The sequence below is a fragment of the Megalops cyprinoides genome, chromosome 12 (assembly GCF_013368585.1).
Source record: "Megalops cyprinoides isolate fMegCyp1 chromosome 12, fMegCyp1.pri, whole genome shotgun sequence".
NCBI classification, from domain to species: Eukaryota; Metazoa; Chordata; class Actinopteri; order Elopiformes; family Megalopidae; genus Megalops; species Megalops cyprinoides.
This window is the reverse complement of record NC_050594.1, coordinates 1,217,392-1,235,267: the sequence shown is the minus strand read 5'-3', so window position 1 is coordinate 1,235,267 and position 17,876 is coordinate 1,217,392. Positions and strand designations below refer to the sequence as shown.

At 50.6% G+C, this 17,876-nt stretch overlaps 1 protein-coding gene across 1 annotated transcript; it reads right to left on the bottom strand.

Moving 5' to 3' along the window:
* Positions 1 to 1,717: 1,717 nt before the first annotated feature.
* On the bottom strand, positions 1,718 to 17,734 carry LOC118786803 (epithelial cell-transforming sequence 2 oncogene-like). The gene is made up of 23 exons (XM_036542134.1): positions 17,679 to 17,734; positions 17,066 to 17,258; positions 16,780 to 16,892; positions 15,141 to 15,303; positions 14,550 to 14,805; positions 13,901 to 14,025; positions 13,433 to 13,557; positions 13,023 to 13,152; positions 12,286 to 12,454; positions 11,836 to 11,964; positions 11,375 to 11,467; positions 10,856 to 11,032; positions 9,742 to 9,842; positions 9,569 to 9,650; positions 9,454 to 9,515; positions 8,993 to 9,198; positions 7,325 to 7,472; positions 7,161 to 7,234; positions 4,806 to 4,962; positions 4,173 to 4,238; positions 3,787 to 3,875; positions 2,240 to 2,412; positions 1,718 to 1,848 (listed from the first exon to the last, which is right to left on the bottom strand). Exons 2-23 carry the CDS (start codon positions 17,243 to 17,245, stop codon positions 1,718 to 1,720), a joined length of 2,949 nt encoding a protein of 982 aa, XP_036398027.1. The 5' UTR covers positions 17,246 to 17,258; positions 17,679 to 17,734.
* Positions 17,735 to 17,876: the final 142 nt, after the last annotated feature.

The window sequence follows — 17,876 nt, the reverse complement described above, 5'->3', positions numbered from 1 at the left end:
TGCCTCTGCCTCTAGTTCTGGTTCTGGTTCTGGTTCTGGTTCTGCCTCTGGTTCTGCCTGTAGTTCTGGTTCTGGTTCTGGCTCTGCCTCTGGTTCTGGTTCTGGTTCTGCCTCTGATTCTGGTTCTGGTTCTGACTGTGCACAGTAGAGTAGCGTATTGTTCATGTCGTTTTGCTGTTCTTCGATACCCTGTTTGTACATAAGGCTGTGTGTTCTTTCGCTGTGCGTTTGAAGATGGGATTCTGTGTTTTCTACAGTGAGGGAAGCCATGCTGAGTTTTAATGTGTTTAACCGGTTTAACATTATCACTGTGACTTCAGACGAGAAACACCATCACTCACGCCATTATCTCTATAGCCTCCGGGGTAGGATGAGGAATGGCATTCTGTTTGTTAAATAAACTTTAACTGGTGTTCTGCACTGCGGAGTGACAGAAGGTACATTATGAGGAGTACTCCAAGTCCTACACACAGACAGTACAGAGACATCACAGCACAGCTAAAAGCTACCAGACATGTCCAAACCTCTGTCTCCTCGGCAACCAACGTCCACTCAGCACAGGACTGACTGGGGGCTTGCACTAGTGCCACTACTAAAGTTCAGTGCCCATGTCTGTCGGATAAAATGTACTGAATCTACAAATCACTACGTTCCCTTATTATTATTATTTTTATTACTGTTATTCCATATTGCCTTCAGAGAGTGTTTATTTCCAGCCGTGATAGAGTGAAGTGTGCCAGAGGAGGGAGTGAGTGGGCTCATGGGATGGAAGGGGCGTGTATAGTGACAGACATTGTAAATTGTTGAAGGTGAAAGGTGAAGATCTCTATGTAAAGTGTAAATTTCTAACTTGAGTTTGACGTGGAAAAAATGCAAAGAATTTTATTGTTTGATCAGTAATCCATTGTGAGTTGCAAAATCGTTGAGCATATATTTAAACTTGATTAAAGGTTTCAGTTATCTGAGAGGCCGGAGTCTGAGTCATTCATTCTAACTCCACTGTATGCTTTAGGGTTGGTTTCCTCTCTGCCTTTCATTAGTGAGGGGATTATACAATTTAGTAAACTGAATGTGATTATGGGAAATATCATTTGGTGAAGGGAAGTGCTGAAATGCCAGAATGTTGGTTGTATTTGGTTGTGTTGAGAAAGCTGCATTTAGCCTCTCTCTGGGGCTCATGGTCACACTGGAAACATCTCCAGGAAGTCCTGTCACTCACACGGAACATACCAAAGTCATGATTCACAGTGTCTGTATGTAACTGCCTGTGGCGAGAGATCATCGAGCCCCACGAGGCCTCTGTCTGACAGCAGAGGCTGATATGGAGCTGCCCCTTCTAAACACAGCAGCAAAGACTGGAAAAGTGGAAGTCCCCTCAGCTGTTACAAACTGCAGATCACTTCACTGAGAGCAGCGAACTGCAGCCCCTTGGCACCAAGGTCCACATTCAGTTTAAGAGCTAAAGATATTTGCCTGTAACTTTTGAGCAATTTCAGTGTTTATTCTCGCTTTGTAATCTTAATTCCCCTGCTTTAGTTTTGTTGTTCAGTGTAATTAAATTGGCCACTCAGAGTTAAGCACCAGGAACACTGCAGTTCGGCCAAAGAGACCTCAACACTGTGACTGGCCTGTGATTACTGAATCAGAGTTTTGATTTAATCACGGTCAAATAGTGGTTCAGAGACCTGATAGATCAGAAACTGACTCCAGGCGGTCCCTAATCATCCCCGATGGCAGCGTTGATGGCGCTGCGTAGCGCAGACAGCCATGTGACCTTGTCCTCCTCTCGCTCGGTGGCACAGACCCACTGCCGTTTCGGGCCCTCCAGGGCGAAGGCGTTCTGCACATCTGCGGGGGGGGGGAGACCAGTGACCTCACCTCGGTCATGTGACTCACCACATCAACAGCGCAAAACATTCCACAGCCATGAGAGCGTGCACCTGTGATTGCTGCATCTGTAGCATCTTTCTTATTGGATGTTTTTTTAAAGGTTAAAGGTCAAAGCATCAGTTCCCCTGGAATAACTGATAGATCCCGCTTTAAAGCAGCAGCCAGCGCGGCTCATTGTCACAGCTGCGAACGCTGGCGATCAGCGCAGCACGCTGCACACTGAAATCCGGCAACAGGAAGAGGAGGCAGGAGACGGGAAGGAAGAGAGAGAGGCCTGCGGAGTGACGAAGGAGGAGCGTCCCGGGTCCCCCATCACCCCCCCCTTCCCCCACGCAGCGGTCAGGCTTACACTTGGTGTCGGCGATGTCCCGCGGGGTCAGCGTGTGCAGGGCGACGGAGGCCAGGAAGGTGTGCGAGGTCACGCAGGTGTGCCGGTACGGCAGGTGGGAGAGGCTCCGCTCACTCAGCACCAGCGCGTCATTGAAGAGGAAGAGCCCGAGGTCGCCCACGCGCTCGTACACCCTGTCTCACACACGCACACACACGCAGAGGGGGGGTCACACCAGCGGGGGTCACGCTATATTTAAGATTTAAAACTATTTTTAGTGACTTCCATCTCATGGCTTCTTAAGTATTTTTAGGGAAATGCAGCTAAATGTTTGTGATAACTCGACAGCAACCTGGACTTCAAGGAGTACATTGCTCGCACGTCACGGACCTGCCGATTCCTCCTCCACAACATCAGGAGGATTCGCCCGTTCCTAACCACATACGCGACGCAGCTCCTTATCCAGGCCACAGTTCTCCCTCGACTGGACTACTGCAACGCTCTCCTTGCAGGCCTCCCAGCATGCACCACCCACCCTCTCCAGCTCATCCAGAATGCAGCTGCCCGACTGATCTTCAACCTCCCCAAATTCTCCCATGTTACTCCCCTGCTGAAATCCCTCCACTGGCTTCCTGTCGCTGCCAGGATCAGATTCAAGACCCTGACCCTCGCCTTCTCTGCAGTCAACAGGACAGCCCCTGCCTACCTCCAAGAACTCATCCAGCCCTACACACCAGCCCGACCCCTACGCTCAGCAGCAACTGGACGCCTCACTCCCTGCATGGTCAAGGCAGGAGGTGCTCGTTCTGCCAGACATCGGCGTTTCGCCTACATCGCTCCCCAGTGGTGGAACGAACTCCCGGTCTCGCTACGGACAGCTCCTTCACCCCAGGCCTTCAGACGGGGCCTGAAGACGCACCTCTTCAGACTCTACCTAGACTGACCCAGCACACAATTGCTGCCCCCCCCCCCCCCCCCCATCAGTGCTGTCGTAAATTGCTGTGCTTTTTAAATTGTGCTTTTAAATTTTGTCTCTTGTTGCCGCCTTTACCCTGACGCTCATTGTGCCGTTTGAAGTTGTTGAAGTTTGCCGTTCGAAAGTATATCGTACTAGTTGCCCTTTAGGCTGTAATTGTAAAAATCTGATAGTACTGCGTCCTCAAACAGACCTTGCTCTCAGCTGAGAACTGTCTCATTGTGGAACTGTACACATCCTGTCCCCGTACTGTCGCTGTACCTACTGTATGCACTTTTGTAAGTCGCTTTGGATAAAAGCGTCTGCTAAATAAATAAATGTAAATGTAAATGTAAATAACTTGTTACTTGGCAAAAAACTAAGAAGTATTCATGTTATACCAGCCAATGTGTCACTAAAAGCACAGCCATCTTACAGCATTTTTTACTGTGGCTTCATAGATTATCTACAGAGGCATCAATTATACAAATACATTTCAGCTCCGCAGAATAAAAAGTTAAATGCTCAATGCCTTTCCTTCAATGATGTATTTAAATGCGCAGAGCGGTGTGCTCTGATGGCTGAGCTGTCTCCCTCAGGTAAGTGTGCTCACCTGAGTGAGGCAGCGATGTCCTCGTGGGGGGTGTGGAGCAGCTCCACCTCCTGCACTGCCATCAGGTGCCTGTTCCCCTCCTGCAGGTTCTGAACACAGCAGCACATAGTGCACTCAACCCTCTGCCCCTGCTGACAGCACAGGTGAGCTGAGCACATCGCTTACAGGGCACATGAAACTGAAGTCAAGCACATGACTGATCTGAGTACTGTAAGAGAGTGGTAAGGAACTGGGCCAGTTCCTCATGTACGGAACACCCAGACAGCCCGCTGCATGCAGTTGTAAGAGCATGGTGAATCCCACAGTCATGTGACCGCCCTCTCCCCAGAGATCTCCCTGTACTCATGAGTCACAGGCTAGTGTTGGCATGCAGGATCACAGCCTACCGGGCAGCTGTGGATCATCCTCTGAGTCTCCGCTATCCTGGAGTCACCATCCGCAGTCTGCTTCAGCTGTTCACAGAGCAGCAGGCAGAGAACATGTTACTGAGCATGTGCTGCCCTCAGCGTTTTTAGAGTCTCACCTTTTTTTTCTATTTCTCACCTGTAGGAATTATAGAGTGTTAATGGTTAAATAGTAATGGAGCCTTGGTTAACACTGACACCTTGTAGGAGAGACATCTGCGATGGTGTGGGTGTCGTCCATTAGGCAGGGCTTACCTTGTGGATCGGACAGTGGGTGGGGCTTACCTTGTGGAGGAGGCAGTGGGTGGGGCTTACCTTGTGGAGGAGGCAGTGGGTGGGGCTTACCTTGTGGAGGAGGCAGTGGGTGGGGCTTACCTTGTGGATCGGACAGTGGGTGGGGCTTACCTTGTGGAGGAGGCAGTGGGTGGGGCTTACCTTGTGGAGGAGACAGTGGGTGGGGCTTACCTTGTGGAGGAGGCAGTGGGTGGGGCTTACCTTGTGGAGGAGGCAGTGGGTGGGGCTTACCTTGTGGAGGAGGCAGTGGGTGGGGCTTACCTTGTGGAGGAGGCAGTGGGTGGGGCTTACCTTGTGGAGGAGGCAGTGGGTGGGGCTTACCTTGTGGAGGAAGCTCTTGTATCGCTGCAGGGAGTCCAGCGCGGATCTGAGCTGTAATTGGTCAGGGTGCTGAGGGGGCGTGTGCAGGAGGAGGGCCTCCAGCAGTGTGGCGTACTCCTCCACACGCGACGCAGGCAGCAGCAGCAGCTCCTGCAGGCTGAGGACACGTGGTGATACGCAGCGCACAGGAGAGGGACACGCTGTGATACGCAGCGCACAGGAGAGGGACACGCTGTGATACGCACAGGAGAGGGACACGCTGTGATACGCAGCACACAGGAGAGGGACACGCTGTGATACGCACAGGAGAGGGACACGCTGTGATACGCAGCGCACAGGAGAGGGACACGCTGTGATACGCACAGGAGAGAGACACGCTGTGATACGCACAGGAGAGGGACACGCTGTGATACGCAGCGCACAGGAGAGGGACACGCTGTGATACGCACAGGAGAGGGACACGCTGTGATACGCAGCGCACAGGAGAGGGACACGCTGTGATACGCACAGGAGAGGGACACGCTGTGATACGCACAGGAGAGGGACACGCTGTGATACGCAGCGCACAGGAGAGGGACACGCTGTGATACGCACAGGAGAGGGACAAGCTGTGATACGCACAGGAGAGGGACACGCTGTGATACGCACAGGAGAGGGACACGCTGTGATACGCAGCGCACAGGAGAGGGACACGCTGTGATACGCAGCGCACAGGAGAGGGACACGCTGTGATACGCAGCGCACAGGAGAGAGACACGCTGTGATACGCACAGGAGAGGGACACGCTGTGATACGCACAGGAGAGGGACACGCTGTGATACGCACAGGAGAGAGACACGCTGTGATACGCACAGGAGAGGGACACGCTGTGATACGCACAGGAGAGGGACACGCTGTGATACGCACAGGAGAGAGACACGCTGTGATACGCAGCGCACAGGAGAGAGACACGATGTGATACGCACAGGAGAGAGACACGCTGTGATACGCACAGGAGAGGGACACGCTGTGATACGCAGCGCACAGGAGAGGGACACGCTGTGATACGCACAGGAGAGAGACACGCTGTGATACGCACAGGAGAGGGACACGCTGTGATACGCACAGGAGAGGGACACGCTGTGATACGCACAGGAGAGGGACACGCTGTGATACGCACAGGAGAGGGACACGCTGTGATACGCAGCGCACAGGAGAGGGACACGCTGTGATACGCACAGGAGAGAGACACGCTGTGATACGCAGCGCACAGGAGAGAGACACGATGTGATACGCACAGGAGAGAGACACGCTGTGATACGCACAGGAGAGGGACACGCTGTGATACGCAGCGCACAGGAGAGGGACACGCTGTGATACGCACAGGAGAGGCACACGCTGTGATACGCACAGGAGAGGGACACGCTGTGATACGCACAGGAGAGGGACACGCTGTGATACGCACAGGAGAGGGACACGCTGTGATACGCAGCGCACAGGAGAGGGACACGCTGTGATACGCAGCGCACAGGAGAGGGACACGCTGTGATACGCAGCGCACAGGAGAGGGACACGCTGTGATACGCAGCGCACAGGAGAGGGACACGCTGTGATACGCACAGGAGAGGGACACGCTGTGATACGCAGCGCACAGGAGAGGGACACGCTGTGATACGCACAGGAGAGGGACACGCTGTGATACGCACAGGAGAGAGACACGCTGTGATACGCACAGGAGAGAGACACGCTGTGATACGCACAGGAGAGGGACACGCTGTGATACGCAGCGCACAGGAGAGGGACACGCTGTGATACGCAGCGCACAGGAGAGGGACACGCTGTGATACGCACAGGAGAGGGACACGCTGTGATACGCACAGGAGAGGGACACGCTGTGATACGCAGCGCACAGGAGAGGGACACGCTGTGATACGCAGCGCACAGGAGAGGGACACGCTGTGATACGCACAGGAGAGGGACACGCTGTGATACGCACAGGAGAGGGACACGCTGTGATACGCACAGGAGAGAGACACGCTGTGATACGCACAGGAGAGGGACACGCTGTGATACGCAGCGCACAGGAGAGGGACACGCTGTGATACGCACAGGAGAGGGACACCGCCACAGCTGGGGGGAGGGCCTGTGAGCCCCTGAACCAGGACCACTATACCACTATAGTGTTTATTCATTCTGTTTGTCAGTTTGTGCTAAAAATCCATGCAGGCACAGAGCAGGGCACTCTGAGGCAGTCAGAGGCCACACCTGCAAACTCTCCTCCTGCAGTCCTGGTATGTCACATTCCATATTAAATGCACTGCGTGCACTGCTATTAATACTATCCCAATATGCCAAATCAATCGACCCGTTTGGTACCTCAGCATGCTGGTGGCCAGGGTTCTGTCGTGTCTCCTCAGAAAGGCCCGGAAGGCTGGTATCATCTCCCTGCACTGCAACACCCACAGCAACCATGGTAACGCTGAGACGTGCTGTTGGATCTGGCGTTTGGCGTGATGTCGCTGCGACCGGAGGGCACTCACCTTGTCAATGGTCCTCAGGATGGTGGGGTAGTTGTTGAAGAAGTTGGTGTAGGTCCTCAGCTTGGAGCAAAACTTCAGCAGCACATCCCCCAGGCACTGGGAGGGGCCCCACTCCCCCAAACGCTCCGTCAGCTCGGCCAGGAAGGGGCTGCGGGACAGGGGCGCAACATGACACCCCGCACTGACACCCCAGGACCGGGTGCCTGGCACCCCGCACTGACACCCCAGGACCGGGTGCCTGGCACCCCGCACTGACACCCCAGGACCGGGTGCCTGGCACCCCGCACTGACACCCCAGGACCGGGTGCCTGGCACTCCGCACTGACACCCCAGGACCGGGTGCCTGGCCCCCCGCTCTGAGGGGGGTGCTTTAGCAGATGAGTCTGGGGCAGCAGTGAGGATCCGAGCATCAGATGCAGAGGATGGCAGTTCAATGTCAGGTGGGCCGCTGCTCTTATAAGTTAAACTAATCTGAATCACCAACTGCTCACAACTGCCTCAGTAAATATCCAGCTGTATAAATGGATAAAAATGTAATCTATGTAGGTCGCTATGCTTAAGTTATAAGAGCGTCTGCTAAATGACTGTAATGTACGTAGCTCTGTAAAAACTGTAAAAACTATGTAAAAGTAGCACAGCTGCTAAGCAAATACTGTATGCTATCATGTAAAAGTAAATGGAAGTAAAAAAGCATGCTGACTTTGATAGAACAAAATTTCCCATAATTCTTTCTCCTACTGGATATTCAAAGCATCTCATCCTCCTAAGTTGATGTCTAGCTGCTGACTTCTGCTCAGAATCCCACACACCATTTCCCTGCTGTGCGTCTAAGGGCCTCGGGACACCAAACCAAATTGGTCTGGCAAAACAGTCTTGACGGAAATTGATAAAAGTAGACAGGTCGGTGTGACACACCTGTCAGGAAGAGTGTGTCATCGAGCTGTGTTTTGGCCTGGGGCAAAGCAACGCACTGACTGTGAGTGCCCCCACTCATCCACTCCACGTCGGATTCGTCACGTTGCGCTTATCAGACAGCAGCATGAGAGCATCATCTCATCCCGCGTCACGACGTTAACCCTTCAGCTGCCTAACACTACAGTCAAACTCCACGCGACAGAGCAACAGCAGGGTTTGGAGTAAATGCTAAGAGACAGGCCTTCCTAATACTGAAGCCGAGGGCTCTTCCATGCATATTTACTCAACCTAAACACAGAACATTTCAAGGTCAGCATGTCAGAGTGACACATGTAAAATGGCTTGCTGTAAAAACCTTCAAGTTGTGCCAAGAAGCATTAATAGCACAGAGCCATATTCTGCCTAATACTAAACTGCCCTAATTTGCATTTACACTACAGTGCCCTCTTCTGTAAAAGCCAATAATGGAGGCCCTAAAGCTTGCTGAGGAAATCTACTACCTTCAGACATTAATTTGTTCTGTTCTTCAGAACTATAACTTGTTTGTTTTTAATTCTTTATTCTGTACCAGCCCGTGCACCCCAGCCCTGGAAACATGCTGTTAATGGAGCAATAATGAGCTTGAGAGAGAAGGGATGAGGACTCGGGTCTCTCAGGCCAGAGGGTGGAGGGTTGCCCCGAGGGCACTGAGGTCTCAGTGTGTGATAATATAGCTGTAATCTCATGGATGTGTTAGCATTTAGCATTCACTACCTGTTGACCTCCAGGATGTCCAGCACAGGGGAGAAGACCATGAGGACGTGGGCGGAGCTGAGCACGGCTCGGTTGGAGTTGAGGGCGGCTCTGAGGGGGTCGGAGTACACCCGGGCGACCGCCTGCAGGAGGCGCACATACACCCTCTCACTGTGGAGCAGCGCCCCTGCCACAGCCAGCCTCCTGTCTGAGAAACTGCCCGCAGCCTGCAGAACAGAGAGAAGCAGAGACACTCACTCTGTATCACACACACACACACACACACACTACTGCCCGCAGCCTGCAGAACAGAGAGAAGCAGAGACACTCACTCTGTATCACACACACACACACAGACACACACACACACACACACACACACTACTGCCTGCAGCCTGCCAAAAGAGGAGAGACACACTCACGCTTTATCCCACACACACACACACACTCCCAGCAGTGACACAGCAGAGTGAGAGGCTGACCTGTGGAAGATTACTGATCGGGCTGAGAGCTGTTCTGGGGTCAGTGTATGAGAGAGGCTGACCTGTGGAAGATTACTGATCGGGCTGAGAGCTGTTCTGGGGTCAGCCTCTGTCAGAAACGTGCTGTCTGTCTGTGCCCCGTTTCCCTCCTCACACCTCCTCCGCAGGAAGTCGCACAGGAAGCTCAGTGGACTGTCCTGTCACAGCACAGCAGGGAGGAGAGAGCACAGCCCTGAGGCACACCGGCAGAAACGGAGGTTACACAGCTACAATCTGAGTCCATCTTACACATCTCTCCCTGGACAGTGCAGCAAGCCCCTCTGCCAAAGCACGTGTCACTTCTGACTGGACAACCTCAGACAGGCCAACCTCATCCCAAAGAAACTGACCTGTGGAAACAAAAAAGGAAATCAGCACTGTGAAGGAGTCACCGAGAGGACTGTCACTGCACCACTGCAAGGACTGTCACTGCACCACTGCAAGGACTGTCACTGCACCACTGCAAGGACTGTCACTGCACCACTGCAGAGGACTGTCACTGCACCACTGCAAGGACTGTCACTGCACCACTGCAAGGACTGTCACTGCACCACTGCAAGGACTGTCACTGTTCCACTGCAGAGGACTGTCACTGCACCACTGCAAGGACTGTCACTGCACCACTGAGAGGACTGTCAGTGCACCACTGAGAGGACTGTCACTGCACCACTGCAGAGGACTGTCACTGAGAGGACTGTCACTGCACCACTGCAAGGACTGTCAGTGCACCACTGCAAGGACTGTCACTGCACCACTGCAAGGACTGTCACTGCACCACTGCAAGGACTGTCAGTGCACCACTGCAGAGGTCAGTCAGTGCACTAGCGCAGGGGGGTTACTGAGAGGTCAGTCAGTGCACTAGCGCAGGGGGGTTACTGAAAGGTCAGTCAGTGCACTAACGCAGGGGGGTTACTGAGAGGTCAGTCAGTGCACTAGCGCAAGGGGGTTACTGAAAGGTCAGTCAGTGCACTAGCGCAGGGGAGTTACTGAAAGGTCAGTCAGTGCACTAACGCAGGGGGGTTACTGAGACACCTGTCAGTGCTCCACTGCAGAGAAGTTACCTAGAGGACTGTCAGTGCACCGGATATTCATACAATGAAGCAAAGACTGTAGATTTCATCTAACATAGAAAAACTATCTATCAGTACTGCTTTGTTCCAATTATGTAACCATTAGCTCATGGTTATGATACGTGCTGATCTTCCATATATGTGCACATGTCTGCATTTATGACAGATGTTTTGTATTTTTTTGTATCTTCTTTCTTCCTTGTATTTGTTACATATTACATACTGTTTGAGCAAAGAGTAACTAACCAGCAGTAAAATAATTAGGATGTGAGCCGTTTCTCCGGCTGACTTACCCAGGGCGCGGCCCCTGGTCTCCTGCCTCAGCTGCAGGAGCTGTGGCCCCAGCTGCACCCTCAGGCCCCTGAGGGCCTCCTCCAGCCACTCCGCCTGCCGGCACCAGCTCAGCAGTGGGGCCTCGCTGAAGTACACCTGGGGCGGAGACACGCCCTGCCCCAGCCAATCACTGAGAACTGGGGGAGGGGTTAACCAGTCAAAGTGAAGTAAACAACAGAGGATTGTCCAGCTGTGTCTACAGGTGTCTTTTTTTGTTTACAGTTTTTTTGTAGTTTATTTGAGTATTTTATACGAGTGTTAAAGCCATAGCCACAGCAGTATATGTGGGTTTGATAAAAAAAAGACAAAAAATGCAAGTCATACAGTATAAAGAGTTACTTACTGTCCTGTATGAGAACCTATGTAAACATTCTAGTAATATCACTACTCAGTGTCGGCTGCTTGTGGTGGCAGAATGTCATGTGGTCTGACTGTGATATGGAGATCATTTTTAATGTGGTCTCCCCTCTTGTGCTCACTGTGTTGGTACGATCCAGTAGCAATCCCTGTAGGTGCAGTGACATTCAGACCCGTCAGGGTGGAGAGCTTGGAGAGCAGCTCCATTCCTGACACTGAGAGGGGGGAGAGAGGGGAGGGAAAGAATGGGGCAGGTCAGGCAGGAATGATTGGCAGATACAAACCATTTGCCTAAGTGAAATGTTCACAACATCCCTAAACACTGTAGATATTGAATTCACCCCAGCTGTATGACTTAGCTGCCTATACCTCAGGTTGGGCACAGAACCCCCCCAGGCTAACACTCAGTGAAATCTGTCTAACTGCATCTGAGTTCCCCTAAAACACCCCTTGGCTGTGCTATGAGTTCATATTCAGTTAAATGTGTCCAATCAAATGAGTTTTTCAGTGAGAAAATGACTAAAGATCCGGAGATAGTAACTATGGGCCACTGAGAGACTGTTACCCCCAAATTCAGACTGACCAGAGGCTGCTAAAGGGGCAAAGATGTCCAGACGCCCCCCCTCTGTCCTGGGCACCACCCAGCCAGACAGCTTCTCCCAGAATTCCCTCACGTCCGGGCTCAGGAGGGACTCCTCTGTGACCCTGCACCCTGAGGGGGGAAGAGGGAAGAGACTGAGATTAGGAGAGCTGAACCCACAATGCAGGCCACCACTGATGTGATAAAGACACCTTAGCCTTGAGCAATAGCATGCTCAGTGTGGGCTGAGCAGGCACGTGTGAACACCAGTGCATGTGAGTGAGCTGGCACATCAGGGCTGGACAGTAATGAGCCTGCTGTCATTTCCTAAGGGCCAGGGAGGTATGCAGACCTGCAGCTTAGCAGCTACAGAAAACGCTGCTTCTGTCCACCTGTTACTCTGTATTTGCATCTTCATGTGAGTAAAGTGACAGGGCTGATGGTCCAGCGCACCCTGCGTGAGACTGAGCTCCCCGGCGTCCCCCTCAGCCAGCACCCCCACGCTCTGCACCCTCTGGCCCCGCAGCGCCCCCTCCGCCCGGAACAGCAGCGCCTGCAGCGTGGTCCCGCTGTGGTCGTACAGCAGGGGGACCACTCCGACTCGCACCCCACTCAGCACCAGCTGCGGACACACAAGCAGGAAGCAGAAGGCAGGGAACAGGAAGCAGGAAGCAGGAGGCAAGAAGCAGGGAACAGGAAGCGATGATCAGGGTACTGTGTCCCAGGTAGGATGATGCGGTTCTGTAATACGGAATATCTCCACTACAGTCTTCATGCGAAACCTCATTATCCAGACAACGTGCTGCAGTCTGTCTGCGTTTAGACTGCATTCACTCATAAGAGCATGAGCCAACATATCTTAAATAATCAGCAGTGCAGAATAAATCAGTTTGAAAGCCAGACCTCTGCAATCTACATTACTGCATGCTAAACACTGCCAACAGATAAGGGCAGGGTAGTGTAGATCATTTTTTCCAGATCAATACAGGCTATAACCTGAGGATGGAAAAAGTATTGGTCATCTGTGATGGAAAGAGACTGTTTATCAAGTACAGGTCAATTACAGTTCTGTAGTTCAACTACTGTTTCTGCCTTATTGATTGAACGTTATTGAGGTTCCATGGCTACCAGGCTGCCTGTTCATTGTATTCCAGCATTAGCAGGGCCTAATGCCCCTCCCCTCACCCCACCTCATACGCAGGGACCCGGGACGACACCAGGAGCAGGTGGAGAGGAGACTGGCAGTAGGGGGCGCTGTGCTGTTCTGTTGACTGGGATCTGTAATTGGCCATGAGGTACGATCCTCCAGTCATACTCCTCCTGGAACAAACACCAAATATATTGTGTCTGTTTCATTAGAAAAATCCAACACCCATCCCAAAAGGCCTTTTAAATCTTCATAAATATCAGGTTAATGCTGGGGGTGTAAAAGGCCTTCTTTATCCGAGATTAAACACAGTTTATAATCAAATGGGTCCAAATCCACAAAAGCAGTAGTCTCTCTCTCTCCCCCGCACACACACACACACACACACACACACACACACACACACACACACACACAGGCTGCCATGTCCGGTCCCCGGCTCCTGGCCCTCACCCTCTGGGCAGCGACCTCAGGGCACTGGTGACACGGGTCTTCTGGAGGGTGGAGTCCTGGGCAGAGCAGCACCGGGCCTCTCGCTCCAGCAGCCGCGACAGCGAGGGCTGGCTTCGACTCCTCTCCTAGCAACCGCACCGCAGACTCAATAATGCACTCACGCATGACGTAATCATCATCATCATCGCCATGAGGATGATGATGATAACTATCACTCACATTTCCAGCATTACCATTATCATTATTATCATTATCAACATGATTAAACATCTTCATCATCATCGTCATCATCATTGTCATCACCTTACTGCACCCAGCTCCCTGAGTTACAAAAATGACAAACCACATGAGTAATGATGAAGTCCCTTTATCTCCCACAGATACAGTAATCACAGATGCAGCTGTTAGAGTGGCTGGTAGATTCCCTCTCCCTCCGTGTTTGGGGTGATGCCCCAGGCTGTGTCTCACCCCGAGGAGCACCAGCGCAGCTGTCAGCCCTGCCCCGCCCGTGCGTGACCCCTGACCTTTGACCCCAGGTGTCCCCGCACTCCAGCTGCTGCTCAGCCAGGGCCGTCTGCCCTTCAGCGCGAGCCCTGTGGAGGAACCAGCGACCTCTGACCTGCGTTTCCGTATCTGATCACACAGACAGATTCAGCTTTCTCATGCTCATTTACTCAGGCCTGTACAGAGTTACAGTGAACCACCTACATCTACATTTACACACACATCCACGTCCACGTCCACGTCCACATCCACATCCACAGCCACACCCACACACACACACACACACACACACACACACATACACACACACATCCACAGCACACACACATCCACAGCACACATCCACACTCACTGCAGCTACACACATTCAGAGCAGAGGGAAGCCAAGCCTCATCTAAAAATTAAAAAAACATTTTTCTCATATTCCACCATTTTCTTGTTACAAAGTTAACAATGCATTAAAAAAGCATATAAAAAAGAATTGGATACACTCACATTTGTCATTTTGACTTGAAATATTTAGTAAAATAGTGGCAATTACTGACCATCTTAAAATCTGCTCCAAATCCATGCTATCCCCCTCCTGCTCCACGCAGACTGCCCTCGTACTCACTCTTGTGCTCCGCCACCTTCTCCCTGATGGCCTGCCTGATCCATCTCTCTCTCCTCCTCTCCTCCTCCTCCTCCTCTGCGTCCCCCAGGGGCTCGTTCAGGGTCCCGTACACCTCCTCCGCCTCGCGGGGGGTCAGGTAGTCCAGGCTGGAGGCACAGGCAACATAGTGCCTCTTCCAGGCCCCGAACTCGCCGTCCGCAGGGGTGTAGGGCAGGAACCAGCCGCGGATCACACACTTAGGAGACCACAGGCAGTCCTGGGACAGTCACAGGGGTCACGGGGGTCACTGTTACACATGTGCACACAGTGCTGAGCTCTTATTCAACTTCAGCTCTGCCACGCTAGATATGGCTGACGTGTTCACATCCGCAACACAAAGCTGAATCACTACCCTGGGAAAATGTATGCTTGTAAGGAGGCAGCTCTTTCCCTTTACATTACATTTACACCTGTTAAAACAAATATAACCTGCACAGCATAACACTTGACTGATGTACCATTTACTACCAATATTCCACAGGTATTTGGAAATAAGTAAACTGACAGCAACTTAATCCTGCATTAGCCATATGGAGCAAGAGGACGACAGACCTGCTCCGCCAGGAACTTCCAGTGCCAGCTGACCTGGGCGGCTGAACACAGATCCTGCGGGTTGAGGAAGGACAGGATGTAGAGGGACAGGAAGCGTGGAAGCACCGTGGTGAAGTCCAGGTGCATGATGGGAACCACCTCCAAAAACCAATCCCTGGTGAAGCTGGAGGCATGGGAACGGGGCCTTGGTAAGTTTTACCGGTTGTGTGGAGGCGCAGTGGGACATGCAGGAGTTAGTAAACAGAGCTCATGTTTGTTCTCATTGAATTTGCGGTAAAAACTTTAGACAGAACTTGAGTCTTGCTATTCTGTATGCATTACGCTGTTATACCATCAGGGGCCTCTAACCTCCATAAAAGGATGTTATTATCCAGCCTAGGATCTCATCAGAAAACTCATCAGCCCAGGACTTATTACTGTGAAAATGAAATGATATCCTAAACAATGGATACCATAATTACATAGAATGCACACAAATGGAAGCACATTAGATCACAAGACTTGTAAAAACAACAGGCATATTTGACTGTGCTATTAGTCTGACTGTGTGCAGTGAGCAGTAGCTAATGTCCACGTTGGTGTCTTAAAATGAATAGGATAGGAATTCTCTTCATTATTATTATTATTTTTTTTACTTTACTTTATTGGGCTCGTCTGAAAGGTCTGAAATAACAGCGACTTGAAAATGCAATCACCTTATCCATTTTCATGGACACAGATGGTTACTACATCCCCTGAAAGATAATGTTTCTGTCAGCTGCCATCCTGTCATGTTACTATTACAACTTAAATTCACAAGGCTTTCAGAACATTTTATGCAGTAACCTGAGTACAGTGCACAGCGCTTACTAGTAATATGTTGGTGGTTAAAGTTTCACATCAAGCTGACAAGGTGAATGAAACATGTTTGCGTGTGGTTTAAACACTACCTTATGAACTCAGGTAACTTATTCAGGTAAGTTCACTTATTTGGCACAGGCTTTACACAGACTGCTTCACTGTATCCTGTTATGTCATGTGTTAACTTTGTATGAAAATGAAGTGGTTTATACAAAAATGGACAAATATCATCCCTCCTGTTCATACAGTGAATATATAATGTGCTAGGGGCCTGTATTTCATTATTTTGCAAACCTTGCAGTAACCAAACATTTTTTCTACAGATTGACCTCTATCAGAAGCTGAGAGCATGAGAATGTGTGTCTGTCAGGCAATGGGTAAATGGATAATTGTTTAATTGACTGGCCACATCTAATTAAGAATTCAGGTGGTATAAATATGAGGAGGCTTTTCAGGGGGACAGGGAGATTTGCTGGAGAAGGGATTTTAACTTGCTTTAAACTATGTCAGTCCTTCTGTTAGACCTTTGATTAATTGTTTTAATTTGTTGTCTTATTGTCTCAGACATTTCTGTTCCTGTATCGTTCTTCATGAGAGAGGGGTAAGTGTTGTTTAAAAGTCTCAAAACCAGAGCAGATTTTCAGCATTAAATACATGCACCTGGAAAGGCATGCTTGTTTATTACTGTACTGAATTTTACATAATGGAATGATGCTGGATAACTAACAGTTTAAACGGACCAATCATTATTTGTGTACTTCTTATGGCTGTACTGCAAGCCCTGGTGAATGTGACTTACTTAAGCTGGGATTTGGAACACCTTGTCAGGATGCTGTGAATGAACTGTTTCCTCTGCCTGTCAGTCCACAGGTCAAACCAGTGCGATATGAGGGTCATCCTTTCCTGAAAAAGCTGTGAAGAGGTTATAGTCAGCATCCTGAGACGGAGTGGAATCAGTCTGAGGTAATTTCGCCATTTATAATTTCCTCATGAAATCATCAGGATTTAAATCCAGTAAAAGATTATTAAAAGCAATTAAAAGCATGAATGAAATGAATAGGGGGCGTAAGCGTCATAACCCTGACCTGCTGATTGGACGGCTTGTTGCCGATAGGTGTCCAGGTGCTGAATCGGGTCTCTGTGGCCACCAGCGACCCCTCTGTCACCGCCGGCTGGAAATCTGTCCCGTTCAGCTGCCACAGTTTCACGCTGTGGGGACTAGCGCGTCCTCTGGACCGTAGCAAGTCCGCTTCCAGGGCAGTCATTCTCGGGGAAACTCTGCTTCAAGACACAGTAATTTAAGTTATCTAGCAATTTAAAGTGTTTTATTTTAAGTGCGTCTTCAGATCTGTATCGCCAAAAAAAGGACATAAACTATGCACACGGGTCATCGGCTGTGCATTTAGATGTTTGTTCCTTTTTAATGGGCTTCGCACCTTTAGTCCCGCTGAAAACCTTAAACGGTGGTTTCAGACCAGCAGAGATGCAGAGACAGCATTATTGTCTGCTAAAAACTTCAAATGGCATAATCGACGCTGTTTTAGCAACAAACAAAGCTTAAAGTGCGTAAATCGTTGTAACAATATATCGAGAACTTGTAAGTAAATGGTACAAAAATATAAAGCAAAATACATGTAACAGGTTCGTTCCATGAACTACCAATGCGTCGATCATTTGGAGGGAAAATGGTTAATTTACCTGCAGCTACACTTGATTAGACTTCTTGGGCTACTTCGCTAAACCGCTAACCAGCCTGCTGGAAGCGCTCCGTGCAAACACGCTGCGGGCGACTCGGGTTTCCTTAGAAACACAACAACAAACCGGATACCGGAGCATTGCGAGCGCTGGTACAGGCATTTAAGATATATATTCCAAAAAGCCGTCACATTTGAAAAC